The 24,014-nt window shown below is 43.9% G+C and overlaps 1 protein-coding gene across 3 annotated transcripts; it reads right to left on the bottom strand.

The window, feature by feature from the left end:
* Window positions 1-1,033: 1,033 nt before the first annotated feature.
* Window positions 1,034-23,900, bottom strand: KAT14 (lysine acetyltransferase 14). 3 transcript variants are annotated; one of them, XM_005287460.5, is made up of 10 exons: window positions 23,461-23,900; window positions 21,856-21,974; window positions 15,769-15,890; window positions 13,565-13,746; window positions 12,555-12,974; window positions 10,880-11,451; window positions 9,847-9,983; window positions 9,378-9,553; window positions 4,509-4,699; window positions 1,034-2,502 (listed from the first exon to the last, which is right to left on the bottom strand). In XM_005287460.5, exons 1-10 carry the CDS (start codon window positions 23,714-23,716, stop codon window positions 2,329-2,331), a joined length of 2,349 nt encoding a protein of 782 aa, XP_005287517.1. In that variant the 5' UTR covers window positions 23,717-23,900; the 3' UTR covers window positions 1,034-2,328. The 3 variants fall into 3 exon arrangements, with proteins under 3 accessions (XP_005287517.1, XP_005287518.1, XP_065445884.1); XM_005287461.5 differs by having other exon boundaries at window positions 12,555-12,971; XM_065589812.1 differs by lacking the exons at window positions 1,034-2,502; window positions 4,509-4,699 and adding an exon at window positions 5,452-6,263.
* Between the last annotated feature and the right edge of the window lie 114 nt (window positions 23,901-24,014).

Raw genomic sequence — 24,014 nt, 5'->3', positions numbered from 1 at the left:
TGCAGAGAGTATATTCATCATGGTAATCAGGTATCTCATTTTAACCCTACAGTTCTGGGAGTAAAGTAAACTGTAGGAACGAGGGGCAGAATTTAGACAGCTAACCGGCTGACTTTACATGAACAAGCAATATTTGCAAGTCAGAGAATATAGCCATCTCTGTATTATCACCTATGCCTACACTTCATTTGCCTACAAAACTGCAGAAGAATCTATTTTACTTATTTGTCCTCTATTGGCATGGTGTCTGAACACTTCACAATCGTTAATATATTTTGCTTAACCCCACCCCTGTGAGGTATGGAAATGCCACTACCCCCATTTTACAGATGTGGAACTGAGGCACAGAGAAGCTAGGTGACTTGCTCACAATCACACCGTGAGTCTGTGGTAGAGCAGGGAATTGAAGCTGGATGATCTTCAAGTCCTAGACTAGTGCCCTAATCACTGGCCCATCCTTCCTCTCTAGGACAGGGTGCAGTTGTGCACGTACAAAATTAAGGGCCTCTTGAAAAATCTCATTGCATGTTTTGTCTTAAAATCCAAAGAATCATTTCATTCCCATGATTTATTTAAGATACTGCTTGATTTCATCATAATCAAACACTTCTTATGCTGTCTTCTGGAGAATGTGGAAAGGGCCTGTTAAGGCAAGATCCTCTATGGCCCTTATGCAGTTGTGCAATAGAGGCGAGTATAAGGAGCCCTCCCCCACACACACACCCTGCTTGGCTTGTTGCTCTGTCCCTGCTCTCCTGGGGGTACATGGTGCCCTGGAGGGAGTGAGGAGCAGTGTAGGGACAGAATCTGACCATGTACAGACCGCGTAGAACATGCTGCACTAATGAATGAAAGGCTGTCGCAGGGTGCGCGTTTCCCCTGCACATTGGGGAGTTCCACAAGGCCATAATGAGTCATTTTGGAATAGCAGAAAATACTCTGCGGGACATGTTCGATTTTGCATGACATCAAAGAAAGACGGTAGAAGTGAATGGTGGAAAAATAAATGAACACGCTATATGACTGCAGCTGGGCATGTCCAAGAGAAGGTCTTTAATTTCACTCAAGGACAGATCTTTCCAGAAACAGCTAACTCTTAACATCAGTAACATCAAAATTTTTCACACACAGTCATAAAATATTTGGAAATGTGCACAGATGGCAGGGCAGATAGTTCTCGAATGGTTTCAAAACGAGTTTTTTCTAGTATCAATTACATATGTTTCAGGGAGGGCTTACCTTGGCTGTACAGAAACAGAGACGGTGTCTGTCTCTCTGCTCCTATTAGAATGCAGACTCCATTAAGGCAACAACTACCATACTTAGGCACCTGAAATGTATACAAGGTGGATTTAAAAAAACACATCTGTTCTCTGCAGCTATGTGGCCTTGACATTAAGACTACACAGAAGGTGTGGTTCATGTTCCAGATGCACAGACTGCCGTATCTACAACTTGCTAAACTGTAAAACAATCTGTCAAGCTACCCGTTCACCTGCAGTAAAAAGGGGAGTAGGAGTTGCTAAACTATGTAGGAAAAGGACTGGTCCTCAGTGTGAGACAAGCCCTGTGTTTGCTTCTTTTGTTGCCTTAACATTTTTCTTGGCATACCCAAGAACATTTAGAGCCTTGCAATCACAGACTGGGTTTTTCTGAGAAAAGTAACTGCCTCATCTTTGCCCCCTGTTCCCGCTAGGTTACAATAGGTTAATGCCATAAAGCAAGGATCAGATTTCAGATCTCAACTGCCTCTCCTCTTGTGCTAAGATTCCTCAAGCCAGAGTGCCTATGGCATAGGAGAGTGGGGTGTCGGAGCCAGCAAGGCTGGGCCCATGGTTGGAGGGGTGCTCTATAGCTTCAACAACTGATGGATGGATTTAAAGATTTCAAAGAGTTGACTTAGCAGCTCTTGTATCTAACATTATCTAGCTACGAACACACCTGACATCCTGTTCCTGCTACAGAATATTGTGCACTGCACAAACTTCCTACTGAACACACAACCACTGCAACACACTTAGGTTTGAGAAATTTAATGTCCTCTAGCCCCTTCGAAGTCTCAAATTGTTTGTCAAAGGGCTCTCCAAAAAGAGGGCAGGAAATTCCCCTTCCATTGTATCCCAGTTCATACTCAGGCCTGTTGCTCGACACCCCCACGGAGGCCATAAATCAATCTCGGACTGCACATTAAGCATACAGTACGTCACTGCTGATGTTGGTGATAAAGGCATCGTTGCACTCTAACAGCCAACCTCCTGAGCTGAAATCATGGCAACTCTTAATTCAGCCTGTCAGGTTTTCCACAGAGCTCTGTGTATCCGTGGTATATTATCGTCGCAATCTCAGGAAGAACGCATGCTTGCACTCCTTGCTATCTAAGGGGTAATATTTGTCGTAAAAATCCAAAATGTATTCTTCAGTCTTAAATCCAAATTTTTGGTACAGCAGCATAGCGGAGTTGCTTGCAGAGACGTGAAGAGTAACATCTTTGCCCATGCAGGTCTGCCAAAGGAAAAAAACAGCCAGAAAATGAGAGCGCCTCCAGGGAAAAGGAGGAGGTGAAGAAACTCTTAAATCCTGGAATTTAACTAGTTAGGGAAACGTGAGAAAAGCAGAGGCCTTGAAACAGAGAAATTACAACACACAGCAACAGCTGAAATCAGATGGGAACTACTGTTTATCAAAAACCTTTGTGATTGAGTAATCAGCAGTTTGAGGGCAGGAACAGAAACTAGATTGTAATTTGTCAATTTTCTTACCTCCTTCTCAGTGTAATTGTTAATTAAAAATAATCTCAAACACTTAAGAAAAAAACAGCCAAGGAGCAGGCATTCTGCTTCTGGCACTGGACACATCTCTGTCATCAAATAAACCTAGACTTGCTAGAATCACACTGGCACCACTAGGTTACCTAAGGGTGTGTCACACTGGAATTCCAGTAGATCCCAGCCTGATCCACTCCCATCCTTCAGCCCCCGGGGCTCACCGCCTGAGAAGCCCAGCTAAATAGCTAGGTTCAGATAGTAAGTGACAATTCTGACATTAACTTGGAGATTCCTTGTTATTTAGCAACCAGATTATTCATAAAACCTCTCCAATAATGTTTAATATAATAATTCTTCTGCCTTTTAGAACTCCTTTCATGCCATGTTCTGAAAGCATTTTTCATCCATTACATCCAAACGGTAAAAACAAGGAAGGAGTAGGATACAGCCATTAAAGAATTTTAATGACAGAGCATTTGATCTTGGCTTGCAAGAAAACATAATTCTTGTTTTCAGAGGCTAGTAATAAGACTCCCACCTGTATGAGGCCAGAATAAAGCAATCAAAATTAGGGACATTTTTGATGCAGCCTTGCCCCCAATGAAATGTGTAACTTTTGGAAATGCATTCACACAATTCACAACACCGTGCTTGCATCAGAGGATGGAATATAGTCTATTGTAGATTATATTACTGCCAACAGTTCGTCTTAAACTGAATATAACCTGCCTCCCACCATAGACACAAATACAGAGCAGATCAATGGTCGTCAAACAGAAGCCTAATGGGAAGTGGCAATCTCTCGTTATCACTGGAGTTAGTTTGTGGGACACCAGTGAAAATCCTCGTTAGCTCTATTGAACTCGATGGCATTACTTCGGTTTTATCCCAGTGTAACTGGGAGCAGAATTTGGTCAATCGTTTATTACAGGTCCTGCAAACAGTAGTGGTAATTTTCCACAATGGCCCAAAACTCTGCCATAGAGGAGACCTAATTCAGTTTTCATGCCCATTTGAATTTTGGCCTCTCTTCTAAGGATGTGTCTTCACTAGACTTTTGTATCTGGAGTTCACTGATGCCAGTGAACTCAAGGCAGTTAACATGTTTGTAAAAGCTAATGTGGACATTCCTCACGGTTGATCCAGGCGACAAACATTTGTTCTTTACCTAAACTGAGATACATTTGAACAAGCACCCTGAACGTGAGAGTCTATGGCATTAACTCTGCTTGTGATCAAGTCATCAGTGGCCAGTGAGTGGCGTAGCTGAATTTTAGGTAAGGAAAGCTATAACTGGTACGGATTGAGCCTTCCCCTGCTTGAAACCAGGATTAGCTCATCCAGTGCAGATCGCAACTTTTCTTCTCTACACTTGTGGTTTGCAATGTTGCTGCTGAACAGTTACTGGCTGCTGCTGGATGAATCCGAGCCAAACCCAAATACAGACAAGGCCTATATCACTTGGCTAATCTCCTAGGCCATCCAATCCCCCATAGCCTATTCTATTTGAAAACGTCCTTTTGAATTCATTACAAAATTTTGTTCGAGTGTAATGATTTTCACAATAAAAATTCACACATGGTAGCACATCACCCATGTAAATACACAAACAAGGGAACAAAGGATGGGAAGGGGAGAGAGAGAGGATAAAAACAAGCGCTATTGACCCAGCACTGTTGCATTCATTCATAAAAATGGGGACAATGCTGGGCTCTTTATCAAGGAGAAGGATCTTCCAGCTACCTGAATAAGATGGTAGATCATAAAGGTTGCAATCCCCGCTCTTCTCCACTCAGGGTGAACAAACAGAAAAGAGATGTAAGCTTCATTGTATTTCACGTCTGGCACCATGAAGCCAAATGCAATGATGACTTTTTTGTAAAGGACAACAACGCTGAAGTCTGGATACTGCAGGCATTCTGACAAATCAATTCCTACAGTGTGAGAGAAGAGCACAGCTATAAAGCACTGCAAACCAACGGGAAATGTTAATGCAATACAATACAGTTCATACACTATCACACAGTCAGGGCATGATGGAATTTAAGGGAAATTAACAGCTTAAAGACTGTTAAAAAGCATGTTTTTCAGGAGAACCTGCTCAACTACTACTTTATGTTGTCATTTTCAAACTCCTATGCATAGAAAGATTCTATCAGTCAATAGGGCCAAAACAGAAGTCTCACTGTTGAAGTCAATGGGAGCAGCATTTAGCCCATGTACAGAAGAAAAAAAAATCCTTAAAAACAGACTCAACAGCAGCCAGTGCTAAGAAATTAACAACACTGATTCACACCCAAATGGTATGAAAATAAAGACAAAAAAAACCTAACTTAAAATGTGGTTCTGCTCTAAAAAGTGATGGCAAAAATGGCATCTTGTTACCCAACTGATCTTCTTCCTGTGGGTATTCAGAGCCACATCTACTGCATTTATCAAGGGCCCAATCCCAAGTACACACAAGAATAAAGTTGTATGTGTAAATGAGAGCTGGACTGGGCCCTAAATGTGTTTGTACTGCTCTTTACTTCTGCCCAGCACAGCCAATAAAGCTGTGGGGCAGTGTAATGGATTCTATTACGGCTTGCTCATCAACAGGGTTGTATTGCTGGCAATGTGTGACTCCAAAAGAATTTCAGATCTCAGGCTGAGATTGCAGGGCTGCAGACTGAAAAACTATTTTTACTTGTACACTGGTCAGATCTGGTCTAGAGCCAGGGAGGTACAATCAACATGGAATCCCAAGAAGCCATGTGTAAGGAAGCCACCTCCTCTTTCTGCAGCTGAGACTCTATCTTCCTTCTTCATGAAAAGAGGTAACACTGGACTTTCTGCAGATGCAATAAAGGGTTCATAGATTTTGAAATGAAGCACAGAAATTAAAATGATCCTGCCCAGATTTAAATCTGATTTATTGAGCTTAGATTCACTAGAGATTTTTTGCATCAGTTAAATTGAGGAAGTGAGTATCTTTGGTTATGTATCATTGCAAAAAAAAAAAAAAAAAAAAAAAGAGTTGTGGTTTTATGGCAAGATAACTAACTTAAGTTAGTTTTCTTGATGCACAATCTTAGTGGAGACAAAACATTGTAGTTTTTATCTTAACATAGCCAGTTAATTAGCCCTACAACCCCCACCTGGGATTTACTTCAACTAGCTACCTCAAGGGGAAAACTATATTGCCTTATCTCCAGAAGGATTTTATTATCTCAATGTAAAAAACCCAAACTTTTTTTTTTGCAGTGAAGACATAGTCTTTGTAAAAGCTAGTATGGACACTCCTCACATGTCTGTGATTTACCCTCTGCTGATCCCTCCTAGCCTGTAACAAAATATTTTAATTATCTGAGCCTTTACAAAGCTCCTAACTAACTTTAATTAAAGTGGCAATAGACTTATCCTTGAAGTCACTTTTCAGAGTAGAACAGTGCACTTGATCGGTGTCTGTACAGTCCTCAGGGCAATGGGGTTCTGGTCCATGCCTGGGGCTCCTACGCACTATGGTAACAGAAATCAATAAATATAAGGTCCAGATTCTCCATTACACCTGTGCAAAGGTAACGCCCAGTACATGTAAGCCATTACCATTCTAATTTGGTAGTATTTTACACCCATTTTCCACAGATGGAAATGCCTAAGCAAGATGCAAGGCAAGGAAGAATCAGACCCTTCATGTTTCCTCAAATGCTCATTAAAACTATCACGAAAATGCCAACAATGGATGTATTTGCAAAGGTGGAATAACAGAATAACGGCATATGGTTTTTCTGTAATGTGTATTATTCCTGAGATTTAAAACTTCATGGAACACAGGGAGCAAACAGTGGAATTAACCAATCTCTTGCTTGAGAAAGGGCTGGGTGGAGAGGAATCAATTGGCGATAAGAAGTGTTAATTATCTCAGGGCAGCAGTCTACTGTGAAATGACTCAGAGCTTGTCTGTACATAAAGTTGTATGACTTTGACTATACTGGTTATAAAGCAGTACAACCCCAGCATGGCTCGTATACTGGCTTTACATAAGTACCGTTTAGGGCTTATCTACATGGGAGGTGTTGCCATTATACTATCAGAGGGGTAGCCGTGTTAGTCTGGATCTGTAAAAAGCAACAGAGGGTCCTATAGTTAATGGAGATATCCTATCTCCTAGAGCTGGAAGGGACCTTGAAAGGTCATCGAGTCCAGCCCCCTGCCTTCACTAGCAGGACCAAGTACTGATTTTGCCCCAGATCCCTAAGTGGCCCCCTCAAGGATTGAGCTCACAACCCTGGGTTTAGCAGGCTAATGCTCAAACCATTGAGCTATCCCTCCCCCCTTTAAGACTAACAGATGTATTGGAGCATAAGCTTTCATGGGTGAATGCCCACTTCTTTGGATGCATGTCCCATGGACTCTCTGTTCCATTATACTAGTATAATTATACCGGTATGGTTAAAGCACTGTCTGTTATACTGGTATAACTCCCCAGTTTAGACACACTTATTCCAGAATATCTACACCAGCAACACCATCACAGGACCTAACCAGATCAGCTACAACATCACCGGCTCATTCACCTGCACGTCCACCAATGTTATATATGCCATCATATGCCAGCAATGCCCCTCTGCTATGTACATTGGCCAAACTGGACAGTCACTACGCAAGAGGATAAATGGACACAAGTCAGATATCAGGAATGGCAATATACAAAAACCTGTAGGAGAACACTTCAACCTCCCTGGCCACACAATAGCAGATGTAAAGGTAGCCATCTTACAGCAAAAAAACTTCAGGACCAGACTCCAAAGAGAAACTGCTGAGCTCCAGTTCATTTGCAAATTTGACACCATCAGATCAGGATTAAACAAAGACTGTGAATGGCTATCCAACTACAGAAGCAGTTTCTCCTCCCTTGGTGTTCACACCTCAACTGCTAGCAGAGCACCTCACCCTCCCTGATTGAACTAACCTCGTTATCTCCACACTGATTTATACCTGCCTCTGGAGATTTCCATTACTTGCATCTGAAGAAGTGAGGTTCTTACCTACGAAAGCTTATGCTCCCAATACTTCTGTTAGTCTGAAAGGTGCCACAGGACCCTCTGTTGCTTATTCCAGAATGAGTAGCTTTTTTAGGCTGTTTAAACTGCTATCAAAGCAACATAAGCTAAACCAGAAAAAAGCCTCTCTCATGCCATAACTACAGCTCCACATAGGGAGTCACTCTGGTATAATTAGAGCACTTTAAATTCACACCCTTCCTCATATCGGTATAATCTCCCCATGTAGACAAGCCTTATTCGTGGAGGTTCTTGTATCAGTATTAGGCACCTTTATACCAGTATAATTGTATCCACACTAGGGGCTGTACTGGTATAACTATTTCAGTAGAAAAATCACACCTTTAACTGACACCCGGTGTGACTGTAGTTTGGGTACACATACCCACGCTATCTTTAACCTCATTAGCTCAGGTACCAGAGCAGGGAAGCCAGGGCAGCTGATCAAAACCCTGGGTAATCACTCACAGAGCTGGCCCGCTCCGTCGCAGCTTCAGTGCTCTGGTACATGAGCTAGCTAGATTAAAACTAGATAGATGGATTTCCATTAGGAGCCTAAATAACTGTGTATTTGGGCCTTGGTGCTTATCACAAATTCCTGTCTGTGCCATAAGGATAAGCACTGAGTGGATGGGGGATTGAGGGATTTGGAGGGGTGTGGGGGAGAGTTGTGATAAAGGTGGTCAGTTTCTGTTAGAACCAGAGGGTGTCTCATGCTTTCCAAAGTGGCATGTGTAAAGAAAGACCTGCCATCTTATCTACTCCTGATTTGGGGCTTAATGGTGCTACTGCAATACAAATAATATCTAATAATCTGCCAAAGTGTAGTGCAAATATTGATTTTAAAATATAGGTGTGGACTGCTTGTGTGTTATGAAAAACTTAGTTTGCAGTGTTAGAGATGCTGAACCACACAGCAGATCATCATTACTAAGTCTCTACTGCCTAGGAACCACACCCGAGATCAGGGTTGCACGGTGACATGCACATAGTAAGAGACAGCCCCTGCCCCAAGGAACTTACAATAAAAAAATAAAAAAATAAAGCAACACAGACAAATAAATTCTAGAATCCCTATTTTACCAAAGGGGACGTTGCCCATGGTCACATAGAGACATGTGGCAGAGCCTGGAATCCTTCCCAGATCTCCTGCGTTCCAGTCCAGTGCATTGAGGCCTTGTGCTTACTGGGAAGAAACTTTCTTCTCACACCAGTTAGAAGCAGGTGTGTGGTAAAACCTCTGTTTACTATGATAAGGCCCTGATTCAGCAAAACACTTAAGCGGGTGCTTCACTTTAGGCATGCAAGTAGTCCTAGCTCATGCTCAAAGCACAGTACATGTTTAAGTGCTTTGCTGACTCAAGGCCCAATTGCCCAGTATTATTTGATCTCAGAAATGTAGAGGCTGACATGTCCGTCCAGCACAGACCGTCTGACAGAATTCCTCTTAAATATTTATAGAATAACTGAGCCAAACAAATACCCACTGAGAAAACAGACCTGCTCCAAAAATCATTTTTGAAACCAAACCTTTTCTTTCCTAGAAAACCAAGTACTGAGGGAATCCTACCGGGCCAGAAGAATTCATGGCACATGGAGTTGATAGTGGGGATGTGGTTCGGGCGAACATAGCAGTAATCGATGGGCGCTTCAGGCTCAGCCTTCCAGTCAGGATCGTTCTTGTGTGGATGGGCACAGATTTCTGCCAGCAGCTGGAGTTTAGGAGGCTTGGTCTCATGGTCACGCCTGCAAGTATCACAAAAACAGTCAACAATATGAAAGACAAGTTGGTAACAATAACTGCCATTGCTGCTAAATGTTTGTTGCACAGGAAATATTCCTCTGATAGACTACAAGTGCTACAAGAGGATGTTGTGTTCCATTCGTTCATGTGGAAACTTGCGCCCAACCAGGCAAAAATACAAGCTATGCACAGAAGCCAGGATGCTTTTGCAATCCCGAGCACCCTGTGCCAGCCTGCCCCTAAGGATGGGAGCAGAGAATGACAGAAGTGAGATTCAGACTCTAGGGGTCCGTACCTGATGTAAGGTTTCAGGACGCGAGACGTGTAGGGACTGACGATGCTGTGGTCTGTCAACAAGTCTTCTGAGCCTACCAGTCGGTACAGAAATTTTGTTGTCTGGTGCCTATATCCCTTCATAGCAGGCAGTGTAGTCTACAAGGCAAGACAAAAATAAACTGTCATGTCAAGGGAGCTGCCCAGCAGCCCAATGTTTGGAACCCAAAGCTACAGAAGGGAAAAAGATTCTCACAGTCAGGGTTTCCACCTGTCCAACCAGGGCATCTGGTACCTACATTCCAATGCTCCTGTCCATAGTGACTCCACAGCTCCCCCCAATTTCAAAGCCTGATCCTGCAAAGTTCTGAGTGCACCCATCACCCACTGTCATCTTGGGAGTGCCCAAGTTCCTGGATGGCAAGAAAGTAATGCAATTTGTCAAGGTACTTACACAGGCTCCATCACGATAGTGTTTGAGTGTAGAATGATCTTGAGCAACTGGAACTTAGCAATGGTGGCATCTACACGTGTTTGTATTTTATAGAGCAGGGGTCGGCAACCTTTCAGAAGTGGTGTGCCGAGTCCTCATTTATTCACTCTAATTTAAGGTTTCGCGTGCCAGTCATACATTTTAATGTTTTTAGAAGGTCTCTTTCTATAAGTCTATAATATATAATTAAACTATTGTTGTATGTAAAGTAAATAAGGTTTTTAAAATGTTTAAGAAGCTTCATTTAAAATTAAATTAAAATGCAGAGCCCCCCGGACCGGTGGCCAGGACCCGGGCAGTGTGAGTGCCACTGAAAATCAGCTCGCGTGCCGCCTTCGGCACGCCTGCCATAGGTTGCCTACCCGTTATAGAGTATTACCCAACTGTAAAATGGAGCTGGGAAATGTGTTGGTGTGGATACAAGTCCTTTAAAAAATGAAGTTCATTCTTGTAATCCTTTTTACTTTGGCAGTCAGGCTTCTTCAGTTTGATGTCTACTGCCTACAACAGAAACCCTGATACAGCTGGCCCCAGGAACTAACTTGGAATTGAAAGCACTCACCTGGTACCTGTCCAGGATTCTGAAGTCCTGGCTAGTTGTTCTGTATGTTGCATGCCCTGCTGGCAGCCTGGAAATGCCTCTTTCTTTGGCTCCATAGATCCCATCAACCAAGAGCAGAGCAGCATTCACAACCTGGTCCAAGTCAAAGAGTGGCAGTCCCCTTTCCCTCTTGGCCTGCCGGACTATCAGCTTGCGCCTCAACCTCCGGGCCTCTGGGGTCATGCTCACGGCATTGGGACAGGCCTCCAGCCTCTTCAGAAGCAGCTTTTCCTCATAGATGCTAACAGATGCGTACTTGGAAGCTTTGGGCTTACTGTCCTTCTCCACCTGTGGCTTCCTCTTGTCTCGCCCCCTGGCCTGTAGGGATGAATTTGAATCTTCAGGGTCTTCGCTATCACCTTCCATCCTCTCTGCTTTCTCTTCTTCACTCTCCACCTCTTGCTTGATCTGCTCCGGCGTTTTCACTTTCTTTCTGCTCACTATCATAGGCCCAGCACCCATTGGCCCACTAGGAGGGGGAATGTACTCTATTCCTGGATCTATGACTCCATCTCCTTCCATCTCTTCATCATCTGTACAGAAGACCAAAATAACGCAGTAGACACACACAAATGCAAACCCAGCATAGAAAGAACATCAGCCTAGGGGGTTTGTGGCTTAAGTGTGAAGGAAAGATAATGTGGCGTTTACCTGTCATATCCTGCCAGTCATACACTCCTGGGCCTACATTTTCAAAAGCGACTAGTGATTTTGGATGCCCAACTTGAGAAATCTTAAAGGAGCCTGATTTCAGGAAATGCCAAGCATCTGCCATTTAAGGGCCCTTTAAAATGTCTCACAGTTTGGCCCCTTAAAATTGGGGCAACCGAAATCAACAGTCCTTTCAAAATTTAGACTCTTTTTTTTTTCTATTTTAAAGGAACGCTTTTTAGAATTGTTCTTTAGTTAATGGCTTCCTTAAAAATTCCTTAAGGGCATGAAAACTGATGCAATAAAACGGCAGAGTGGAGCTGAAGCCTTACGGATTACCGGCCAGATGTTCAGCTGGTGTAAATTGGACAAGTTCCACTTACGTTAATGGAGCAAAGCTGATGTGATGTCCTTACTTACAGTGAGTAGTGCTTATTCCATGTGTTCCCCCTATTCATTTCAATGGGCTACTCATGGTGTAAAGTACTATTCTGCTTCAGTAAGCATCTCACAACCTGACCCAGAATTCATCTCTTTAATTTGGGAATGTTACATGTCTGTACTCAGACAAATGAAAGCACTAGGAAACAAAAACAAAAACCTCAATACTTTACTGATGTGAAAGACTCCTTCCTTTAAGAGAGCTCTCTAATTCTGCCTTGACCTGACACTGCAACACTATTACCTGTCATACTGTTTTATGCAGGAATTACTGGGTGAAATTGTCTGCCCTGTGTTATAAAAGATGTCACACTAGATGACCAAGTGGTCCCTTCCTGCCTTAGAATCTATGACTACATCTGTCTGTGAAAATCTAATTTAGATTGTCATGTAATTAGGAAGAAAACTGCGCTTTGCCAGTCATTTTCCATCATGCCTTGAAGTAAAGCAAACAGGTTATTCTTTTGTCAAGGTAACTATGTCACCCCTATTGTTAGAAACTGCTTGTCACTTCCTATTAAACAAAACACATGGCATCTCTTACCATGGAACAAGGCCTGTGGCGGCATTACATCCGGGATGAGATCTGCTTCTGAGAGCAGGCTGGGAGTAGCTGAATGGGAAGCTGGCGTCCCAGGAGCAGAGAAGTCCAGAGATGGGGAAGGAGATGGGCTTGTCAGAGGAGTTCGATCCGAGGAGCTCAAAGATGAGAAGTCAATCACCTCTCCCTTCTCAAGGACCATGTCAGGGCGACGGCCTCGGCTGGTGAATTTGACAGGAGTGGAAGAGGTGCTTCGGTCCAGGAAGCCAGCTGCCTCCTTCTGGGCTCTCCTAATGTCCTTGGCTTCTTGAGTGCGAGACCTCTTCTCCTTCAGCTCCATTGCTGACTCTACAGGATTGCGGCTCACCCGCTTCCTCAGCCCCTCCACTGTAATGATGGGATCCAGAGGTGGTTTTGAAGCTGCTAGAGAATGAATAGCTTGTTTATTCTTAAAGGCACTGAGCTTTCGATGCCTCTTTACTCATCATTTGTATCCACGTGAGCAAGTTTTGATGGTAGTCTTTCAAGAAGGGCCTTCAAACCATGGCTGAAATTCTCCCCTGTGCAGAGCATCCAGCATAAAGGTTAGGCACCACTGGAGTCCGATACTGGCCCTTTGCACAGGAGTGAATTTCACTCCATGTGACTAAACCGACAAAAGATTCTTTAAAAAGAGAACAGCAAGGTAACAGGCAGTAGAGAAACTGTGATAATTATGGAGACAGGAAAGCAATACAAAAGCACTTGGATCATTTAAATGACAATACATGTCTGTACACTACAAAGAGGGTATAAAATACTCTGGGCCTCTTCTCACACTGGTATAAATCTGGAGAAACTCCTCTGAAGTCAGTGGATTTACACCAGTGTAAAACAAGTGCAAATGAGAGCAGAATCAGGCCCTGTAACCCCATCCACAGCTGTGCCATTTAAAATAAGCGTCATCTCATACCTTTAAACACGGTCAATTCGGGCCTGACTAGCACACTATGTGTTGTCATCAGAACAGTTACCTTTTGCTTTCAGTGCAGATGCAGAGAGCTTCTCTGCTTCAGGTTTCATCGTAGGAGGCTTATTGTGAACAAGTTTCCACCATCCTGGTTCTCCGAATTCCTGTGCCCCTGAGCGGAAAAACAAGGGGCTCCCTACAGAAAGACAGCCAGCAACAGTGCTCCACCAAGTTGAAGTCTTCTTCCTAAATCAAGACAGGGGAAAATGAGAGACACCAAGAACATTTTAGTTGGACTTTATTCTCCTTCACCAAAAAGACTAGGGGGATGCTTGCGCCATTTACTCTGATGTAATAGTTCACTTGGCCTCCAGGCTTAAAGCATTTTAGCAATGCTACTGTTTCTGATTTCCACTGGGTGATTTCCAGCTGGAATCTGGGCCACCAAGTTCCAAGACCCAGCTAGATTCTGCTCTGAAAAGTGATTCCATTTCGATTCTCTCTCAGGGACTCACAATATCAAATAGGCTGAGTTTACTAGTAAAGGGATGGTTTTCCTAACTGCTGGTGCTTTGTTGATTCAGCCTTTCACATCCCCAACCATAAAGATTCTGCAGTTGGGTGTCAATCAACAGTTCTATTGACGATACAAGAGCCAGAACAGAATCCAGCTCATTCTCCAGTAGCTGTGCTAACTTAACAGTGCTAAGAAGAGTAAAAACTTACTCTGTTGTTAAAGTCAGTAGATAGGACTCAGGATACATGCGGGAGGAGGATTGGAAGGGGGGGAGAGAGAGAGAAGGGAGAGATCTCCTGAGTAAGAAGGTGTCATTTGACATCTTCCCCCTTGTGACATTGCACTCTATATGATTTTATAAATATATGCTAATGAGTGAATATAATGTAACTGGAATATGCTTCATGCAAAAGGTCTCTTGTAAGGTATCATTACAAAGCTTATAAACTACTGAGTGTGGTCATCCTATTTGTATAAATGTATCACTCTTGTATCTGAAACTAGAAATATGAAATATAACTCTGAGAGCCTATTGTAATTATGCAAAATGTGGGTCATTAATGGTGGTTTGGAATCTTGATGGCTCCCATCAACCAGGGCAATTGACTATCGATGGCTCTGTTTGCAGGCAAGCCTTCCTGTGAGTCAGGCTGGGAGGAATGAAGGCTTGAAGTCTTACAGTGACATGTGATCATGTCACCTGAACTAGAATCCATCTTTAACCTGGTGTCTTTCCATTGAGAAGGAGGGGGTGGGAACCCAGAGAGGGACAAAGGGAGGTGGTCACAAGATTATTTTGTGTTGGGGGGGGGGGGATTGTGGTACTGCTACCCTTACTTCTGTGCTACTGCTTGTGACACTGCCTTCAGAGCTGGGCAGCTGGAGAGAGGCAGCTGCTGACTGGGATCCCAGCTCTGAAGGCAGCGCCACCGCCACCAGCAGTGCAGAAGTAAGGATGGCATGGTATGGTATTGCCACCCTTACTTCTGCGCTGCTGCTGGTGGGGCGCTCCCTTCAGAGCTGGGCGCTTGGCCAACAGCTGCCGCTCTCCGGCTGCCCAGCTCTGAAGGCAGTGCAGAAGTGAGGGTAGCAATATTGCGACCCCCCCAAAAATAACCTTGTGACCCCCCCGTCACTCCCTTTTGGATCAGGACTCCCAATTTGAGAAACACTGGTCTCCCCCATGAAATCTGTATAGTATAGGGTAAAAGCACACAAAAGACCAGATTTCATGGTCCATGACGCGTTTTTCATGGCCGTGAATTTGGCAGGGCCCTACATAGACTGTGAAAAATACCACAGTGTCACAATATTTTGTAGTAGATAGTAAACAAGAGATTTCATTAAGAAAAGATCCAAAATAGAAATAGGAAAAATCAATTTCTTTCTCTGGGGGTTCTGATCTCGCATCAGTTTTGTGTCAGTGTAATTCGGTGTTCTCCCTTATTTACACCTGCATAAATGAGGGTAGAATCAGGCCCTGTGTGTTCAGAGGCAATTAAATTCTGTGTCCAGTTCTGTACAACACTAACTCTCTTTCACTGTGTAACAGGTTTTTTTCCTAAGAAATCCCTTCATATCCCTGTTTGAGCTCTGCAGGTCAAACCCTCCACTTTCTTCCTTCTTGTCCGCCCTGAATTGAATAAAGAGAGAAATCTCTGAATAACCTGGGATTCCTGTTTCCAACTGAGCAACACAATTTCTTCCCTCTCTAATCTCCATTCTGAGTTTCAGGGAAATATTGGCTTTACCTGTTCCCTAATAGGAAAGTCCAGTGTTTCTCAATAAAAGCACAAATATCTTCTTTCCATCTGAAGTACCCTTGACGGCCAGTTCCTTCCAGAGACAGGTTGTACATCGCCAGCATGACAACCTGGAACACAAAAGGGAATGGATTCAACCGGTCCATTACCATTTTGTCTGGTGGGGAAACACCCCCTCCACTCTTTGCTGATTTTACCTATTTATACAAAGCTTCCAATTGATTCACAACCACACAGCCCATCTATGTAACCCATGATCTTGTTACCTGTACTCATCCTTCCTTCCTTCCTATTGTTTGTCACGCTCACCTGCTTTACTCACCCAGGGACCCTCTCATGCCAGGGGAATCCTCAGCTATCTGGTGATGCTGCTTTACAGCCCCTTTGCACAGCCTGAGTGGCATAAAGGAACTATATCAGGGTTGAGGATCCAGACTGGGGACACAATGTCTTTTCTCTCCAGAAAAGATGGGTAGCAAATGCTCCAGTCTGCTAATCCTGTAGAAATGTGTGCACAAGGACAGACTCTTTGGGTGTTATTTGCTTAATGTCTTATTTCCACTTAGAATCCAGTAAAAGCAGAGCAATCCATACAATACATTGTATCCCATGGATCACTCTGCTTTTGCTTTGTCTTTATTGAACACAGTCCTTTCAGAGCACATTTACATACATCACAGACAAACTCAATTGACTCACTAAGAGCCTACATTAAAGCACAGTTTTGGAAATCAGGCTTGTTTGTGAATAAATCTAAGAGGACAAACTGTCAATTACACTGAACCATTTCAGCCTGGAGTACAAATATTAATGGTGCAGATGGGTTTGGAGCTCCTGCTGTCAACCACTCAACTCCCTTGAAGGCGGTCTCCTATAGAGACTTATTCTCTTCTTTCTTAGGGCTCTGAAACCTACTTTGGCAGGAGATGGTCTCCTAACCAAGTCCTGTGGGTTTCTAGGCTTCGCTCCCACTAATGCTAATGGGAGAATACATATACTCGCTAGTTTTTTTTCAAAAAATCCTTTCCATGTTTGATAACTGCTGCTCTAGAAATGTACACACTGAACCCAGGGTCATTGCAGAAACAGCTAGGTGGGACAGTGTTCCACCAATGACAAAAGACAGGTCAGAATTTTAAAAACACTGCTCCTTTCAATAGGTGAAATTAGATGGTCATGATAGTCCCTTCTCACCTTAAGATCAAGGAATCTGGGTTTTTTCATATGCCAGCGAAGGTGATTCTGCCACTTCCCAACACCAGACTTGGCTATCCTGGAGACACTGCTTCTTGTCTAAACTGCCTCTGAGAAGGTGCATTTTCTTTGTCTTCTCTTGTCACCTCTGACTTTCTCTCTCTCCCCTTTGTCACTCTTCTTCCTCTATTCTAGAAACCGATGTAGTCTAATGCTAGTAGCGTTTATTGGACCAGAATCTCCGGACTGGCCAAGCTAAGCTCAGTGCACATTTGGAGTAGGAGAGGTGAGGGGGGGCACCTATGCATCCCCAAGATCCTATGCTTTCCTGGCACCAGCCCAATCCCCGACATAAATTCGTCTGTCAGGCTGGTCTATCTTCCTAGGGTTACCATATTTTGTGCCTCCCAATGGAGGACACTCCCCGGGGCCCCGCCCCCAGCCCCGCCCACGCCCCAACTCCGCCCCCTCCCAAAGTCTCCGCCCCCTCCACTGCTTCCCGCAAACATTTAATTCGCGGGAAGCCTGAAGCAGGTAAGGGGGGGGTGGGTGGGGGAGGAGGCGCGGCCCAGCCCAGGCTGGCCCCCCGGCGGCTCCAGCCTGGGTCGGCTCGGGCCCTGGGGTGCCGGCCCCGGCCGACCACCCCCGGCGGCCCGGCGCACCCCCCGGCTCCCGGCCCCGCGGGCCCGGCCCGGCTCCCGACCCCGCGGGCCCGGCCCGGCTCCCGACCCCGCGGGCCCGGCTCCCCGGCCCCGCGGGCCCGGCCCGGCTCCCCGGCCCCGCGGGCCCGGCCCGGCTCCCCGGCCCGGCTCCCTGACCCCGGACCGGCCTGGACCCCGGCCCCGGACCGGCCCGGACCCCGGCCCCGCGGGCTCGGCCCGGCCCCCGGCCCCGCGGGCTCGGCCCGGACCCCGGCCCCGCGGGCTCGGCCTGGACCCCGGCCCCGCGCCTGGCCCCCCGCGCCCGGCCCGGCCCCCGGCCCGGCCCCCGGCCCGGCACTATGCCCCCGGCCCCGCGACCCCGGCCCCGCACCGGCCCCGGCCCCAGACAAAGAGGCCCCGGCCGAGCCTCCCGATTTTCCCGGACATGCCCGGCTTTTGGGGATTTCCCCCCGGACGGGGATTTGAGCCCCCAAAAGCCGGACATGTCCGGGAAAATCCGGACGTATGGTAACCCTAATCTTCCACCTGCAGCCAATGATCCCTAGAGGCTTTTCTGGATCCAGGGATTGCTGAGGATCACGGGGGTGTCAAGATGCCCTGACTACAGCCCCTTTCACCAGGCCATACGCCCATGCTGGCTGCTAGAAGAGGGTGACGTAGAAGTTACTACAGAAGCTCTAAGCCACCCAAAGGAGGACAAATCCTCAAGTGGCTGGATCTGCCACCTGTGAGTCTGCTTAGTGCCAGCTGGAGTAGCACAAAGCAGCTCTAGTGCTCTGGGGCATCGAGTATTATTACTAACTTCATTTAGAAGATGTGCACACACAAAACGTTGGGCCCATGAGCAGCAGCAACGGACAGTGGACATTTCTAATGATCCATGCTGAGACAGAGCATCACTACTGCCCTGAGGGCACAAACATAGGCCTCAGCACCACAGCACCGGCATCCTGTATCTGAAATAAAGAACGCTGAACAGCAGCAGCTGCCACCGCTGGATCAGATTCACCATTCTGCGATGAATATATGGATTTGTGGCAGCATGTCTAAGTTGGCTAAATTCTTCTCTTCCATTTCCGTAATTGACAAACATTCTAACCGTTATACTCAGATGATGTACCTCTGTCAGACTCGGTCCTATTCCAGCTGGGTGAATATCCCAACCTTGCCTAAACAAGGAAGTGAACTGGGGAAACACCTTAATGTCTGTCAGATTTACTAAGCTCTTGAAGTCCTGCAATGAGGACAGCTGGGACTCTTGATTGCAACTGTAATCAAAACTAAGCTGCATATCATGCAAGGAATCTTTCAGAGAGATGTCACTGCAGGGCCAAAGTTACTGCTACATAAATCAGAGATTATTTGGGGTTGCGGCTTCATGACTGGCTAAAACAGTAAATCCCAACAAAGACTATTACTAATATGCATGCAGCCAATCTGGAGCTTTTCTGAGCTGTATGGAGCAGAGATTTCTTTATTTTCAGGGACCCAACAGCCGTTTGGCTTGTACACAGGCATTCCACTGGCTTTAAATCATAGCCAAATGAAAGAATCATAGATCTGGAAGGGACCTTGAGAAGTCATCTAGTAGTCCATTCCCAAAAGCAGGATCAAGTATAGCTAGACCACCTTGGACAGGTGTTTGTCTAACCTGTTCTTTAAAACTTCAATGATAGAGATTCCACAATCTCTTTAGCTAATCTACCCAGTACTTAACTATCCTTACACTTAGAAAGTTTCTCCTAATATCTAACCTAAGTCTCCCTGGCTGCAGATTAAGCCCATTACTTCTTGTTCGACCTTCGGTGAACATGGAGAAAAATTGATCACCCTTCTCTTTATAACAGCCCTTAATGTATTTGAGGACTGTTATCAATTTCCCCTGTCTTCTTTTCTTGAGATTAAACATGCCCAATTTTTTAACCTTTCTGCATAAGTCAGGGTTTTTTTAAATATATTTTACCATTTGTGTTGCTCTCCTCTGGACTCTCTCTAGTTTGTCCACATCTTTTTTTTTTAAAGCATGGCACCCAGAACTGGACACAATACTCCAGCTGTCGCCTCACCAGTGCCGAGCTGAGCAGGACAATTACCTCTTATGTCTTACATACCACATTCCTGTGAATACACCACAGAATTATATATGCCCTTTTTTTTTTTTTTAAACAAATGCATCACATTGTTGGTTTGTGATTCACTATAACCTTCAGATTCTTTTCAACAGTACTATCGCCTAGCCAGTTATTCCCCATTCTGTAATTGTGCCTTTGATTTTTTTTTCCCTAAGCGTAACACTTTGCACTTCTCTTTACTGAATTTTTTATCTTGTTGATCTCAGACCAATTCTCCAATTTATCAAGGTCATTTTGAATTCTAATCCTGTCCTCCAAAATGCTAGCAACTTCTCCCAGTTTGGTAACACCTGCCTATTTTATAAGCACATTCTCCACTCCATTATTCCAGTCTTTATTGTAAATACTGCACTGTACGAGATCCTAGACGGACCCCTGTGGGACCTCATAGATACGTCTTCCCAGTTTGACAGTGAACCACAGATAACTACTCTTTCAGTATGTTTTTTCAATAAGTGCACCTACCTTATAGTAATATCATCTAGCCCACATTTCCCTAGTTTGCTAATGAAAATGTCTTGTGAGACTGTCAAAAGTCTTACTAAAATAAACATATATCATGTCTACTGCTTCCCTCATCCACTAGTCCTGTCAAAGAAGGAAATTTGGTTAGTTTGGCATGATTTGTTCTTGCCAAATCCATGCTGGCTTTTATTTATTACCCTATTATCCTCTAGGTGCTTACAGACTGATTGTTTAACAATTTGCTCTGATATCTTTCCAGGTATCAAAGTTAGGCTGATTGGTCCCTAATTCCCGGGATCCTCTTTGTTCTCCTTTTTAAAGGCAGGTATTATATTTGCCCTTTTCCAGTCCTCTAGGACCTGACCCGTCCTTCATGAGTTCTCCACGATAATCGCTAATAATTCCAAAATTGCTTCAGCTAGTTCCTTAAGTACCCTGGTATCCCACTGATTTGAATACATCTAATTTATCTAAATATTCTTTAATCTGCACTTTCCCTATTCTGCCTTGTGTTACTTCCCCCTTGTTAAACAGTGTTAAGCATCTGGTCACAATTAATCTTTTTAATGAAGACTGAAGCAAAATAGGTATTAAACACCTCAGCCTGCTTGGTTGTCATCCTTTATTAGCTATCCTTCCCTGCTAAGTAGTGAACCTACACTGTCCTTCATCTTTCTCTTGTTCCTAATATATTGATAGAACTTCTCCTTATTGCCTTTTACGTCCCTTGCTAGATGTACCTCAGTTTGTGTTCCGTAGCCTTTCTGATTTTGTCCCTATCTGCTTATGCTATTCCTTTGTACTCATCCTTAACTATCTGTCCATGTTTCAACTTTTTGAATGATTCCTTTTTGATTTTCAGGTCATTAAAGACCTCCCTGAGGCAGCCATATTGGCCTATTACTATTCTTCCTATCCTTCACCGCAGGATAGTTTACTGTTGTCATGTTAATATTGTCTCTGAGAAACTACCAGCTCTCCTGAATTCCTTTTTTCCTTTAGAATTTTTTTCTCATGAGACGTTACCTACCAGTTCTCTGAGTTTGTTCTTACTCTGTGCCTCTCACTTCTTCCTTTCCTTAGAATCATGAATACTATCATTTCATGATCCCTTTCACCCAAACTGCCTTTCACCAGCAGATTCGCAACCAATTCCTCCCTGTTAGAATCAAATTTAAAATGGCTGCCCCCTGGTTACTCCCTCTATTTTCTGAAACAAAAAGTTGTGCCCAAAACATTCCAAGAATTTACTGGACATTTTGTGTTTTGCTGTACTACTTTTCCAACAATGCCCATATGCCAAAAAATTGTTAAATGCACAGCAGCTAAATCGCATTCTCTTTGCTTTTCTAAAATTGTGTACAGTTGTATTGAGCAATGCAGAGTATTGATGAAAAATGGGGAATTTGGCTTTTTTACAACGTTAAGATGATTTTTTCAATTTGCTCACAAAAGTCCCACTTCCTGATAAGCAGGTACATAGCAATCCTCAAAAAAACTCATAGGTAAATTTCTTCACCACTTGTGACTGACTCCAAATTTCTAGGTGTTATGTATATTGTACACACAGCAACTTTTGAAGGTCTTGTTGGTTTTATGCCTGAGTGAATGCTTTTACTTACTTGCTGCCAGGTTAGTCTCAGCCGTTCAAACTGCTCCTTCCCATCTTCTGAACAATCAGAGCAAGTAAACCTGAAAAAGTTATCTCCCTTGAGGTAGCTGAGTTGTTCTCTCAGCTGACCTAAAACAAACAAGCAAAAGGGATATGCCTCAGTCCTTTTATAGGAAAAATGGAGCAAAGTAAATTTGCATTCAGAACAGTGTTTATCCGCTGAGCAAGAGATCAGCAACCCTGATAATTCCATAACAGAAGTATAGAAACTCGGTGTGATGCTTAATTTACAGTTACAGAAGTCAACAAGGGATCAAAAGAAAAAAACCACACATTAAAGATGGGCTTTCCTATCTAATACTTGTATACATGTAAAAAGGCAAAGATTTTAATACATGCAGTGTTATTGGAGCCAAGTCAGTCCCAGGATATTAGAGAGACAAAGTGTGTGAGATATCTTTTATTGGACCAACTTCTGTTGATGAGAAAGACAAGCTTTCGAGCTACACAGAGCTCTTCTTCAGGTCTGGGAAAGGTACTGACACTGACACACTCAGTACCTTTCTCAGACTGTAATTGAAACACTAACTGAAAGAGATTAGAAAAAACATATTTCCATTTTTTTCAGTTTGTTTACATTGTGCATTTGAAAGCACTTGGTGTCGAGTCATTTTCACTGATCATTCTGGTGATCGATTTTCCTTGTATGGGTCTTTCAAACAGCAACAGAAGATAGAAAAAAAAATTAAACATAAAAAACTGATTGTAAACACTGGCAAAAGGACACAGGATCAGGTGTCGTACCGAAGTAGACTAGATTTCAAGTTGACTGCGTCCCTTTAACTTCTTCCTACTGAACACCAAATGTGAAATCCTCGCTCCAGTAAAGTCAAGGGCAAAACTCCCAATGACTTCACTGGAGAAAGGATTTCACGCTACAGCTTTTGGAAAACCGGGCAGTTGAACTAACTGACAGGTGTGGAGCAAGCCAGAAGAATTCAGTATTTCCTGCCACAAAATGAACAGTGTTCAGGTAGATCTTGATTTTGGAAAGGAAAAACTGCTGTACTAGAATATGAAGAAAGCTAAAAGAGTTTATTTAATGTTAAATTGAGATATTGGAAAGATCATTTTAGCTATTTAGCACAAAATACCTTCTTCCCAGGGCTGCTGCTACTGGTTTTATATTGTTCTGTGAATGCTAATCTAAGTTCAGGATACCACAGAACCATTCTTATATACAGAAGGCTGAAATTTATGCATACATCCCACTGAAATGACAAAGCAATCAGGAAAATAATAATAGTTAGCTCTTCTGTAGCACTTTTCATTGGTAGATCTTTACAAAGGAATTGTCATTGTCCCTGTTTTACAGATGGGGAAACTGAGGCACAGAGAGGGGAACTGACTTGCCCAAGGTCACACAGCAGGCTAGTGGCAGAGCTGGGAATATAACCCAGATCTCCTGAGTCCCAGACCAGTGCTCTATCCACCAGGCATCCCTGCCTCCCATACATTCAGGAAAAAAACAAGCATTATTTTCTGGGAGGAAAAGAACCAGTAAACCCAGAAAAGGAAAGTGACAAAGATAACAGAGGAAAATCTTGATTCTTACTTGCAGGTATCCACTTCTGACACTTCTCACAGTAATAGGACATCTCCTCCATCCAGGATGCATCCCCCTCATCACTGTTCAAGGAGTCCCCACTCTGGTCATGGGATAAATCCACTGAAGCCTGATCCTCAGATTCAACAATCAGGAGAGTCTCCCCTTCCACCTCACCCTCCTCCAGCCCTTCTGAAGTTGATGTCCTTGTAGCTTCGTCATCGTGACGACTCATCAGCCCACTCATGTGAACGTTATTATCCATCCCTTCTTGGAAAGTAGAGGAAGATTTTTTTTTACATTACATGAGGCACTCCCTCCCAGCATTTAAAATACTATCCATATAAGGTGAGCCAGCCAGGTATGAAGCCTACACAATATTTCTGCACACGTGAAAATACAGAAGCTAGAGAAAAAACTTCATGTTTGCACTTCTTAATGTATATAATTTCCTGGACTTGATTAAAATGTATCTAAAAAAGATGGACTTTCAGAAACGACTTCTATTTACTCAAACACCTGGGAATAGTCAAATACAAATCCTTGCTGTGTTCCTCAGTCCA

Source organism: Chrysemys picta, chromosome 3 (genome assembly GCF_011386835.1).
Source record: "Chrysemys picta bellii isolate R12L10 chromosome 3, ASM1138683v2, whole genome shotgun sequence".
NCBI lineage: Eukaryota > Metazoa > Chordata > Testudines > Emydidae > Chrysemys > Chrysemys picta.
Note: the sequence above shows the minus strand (reverse complement) of the source record. Positions and strands in the feature narration are given on the sequence as shown.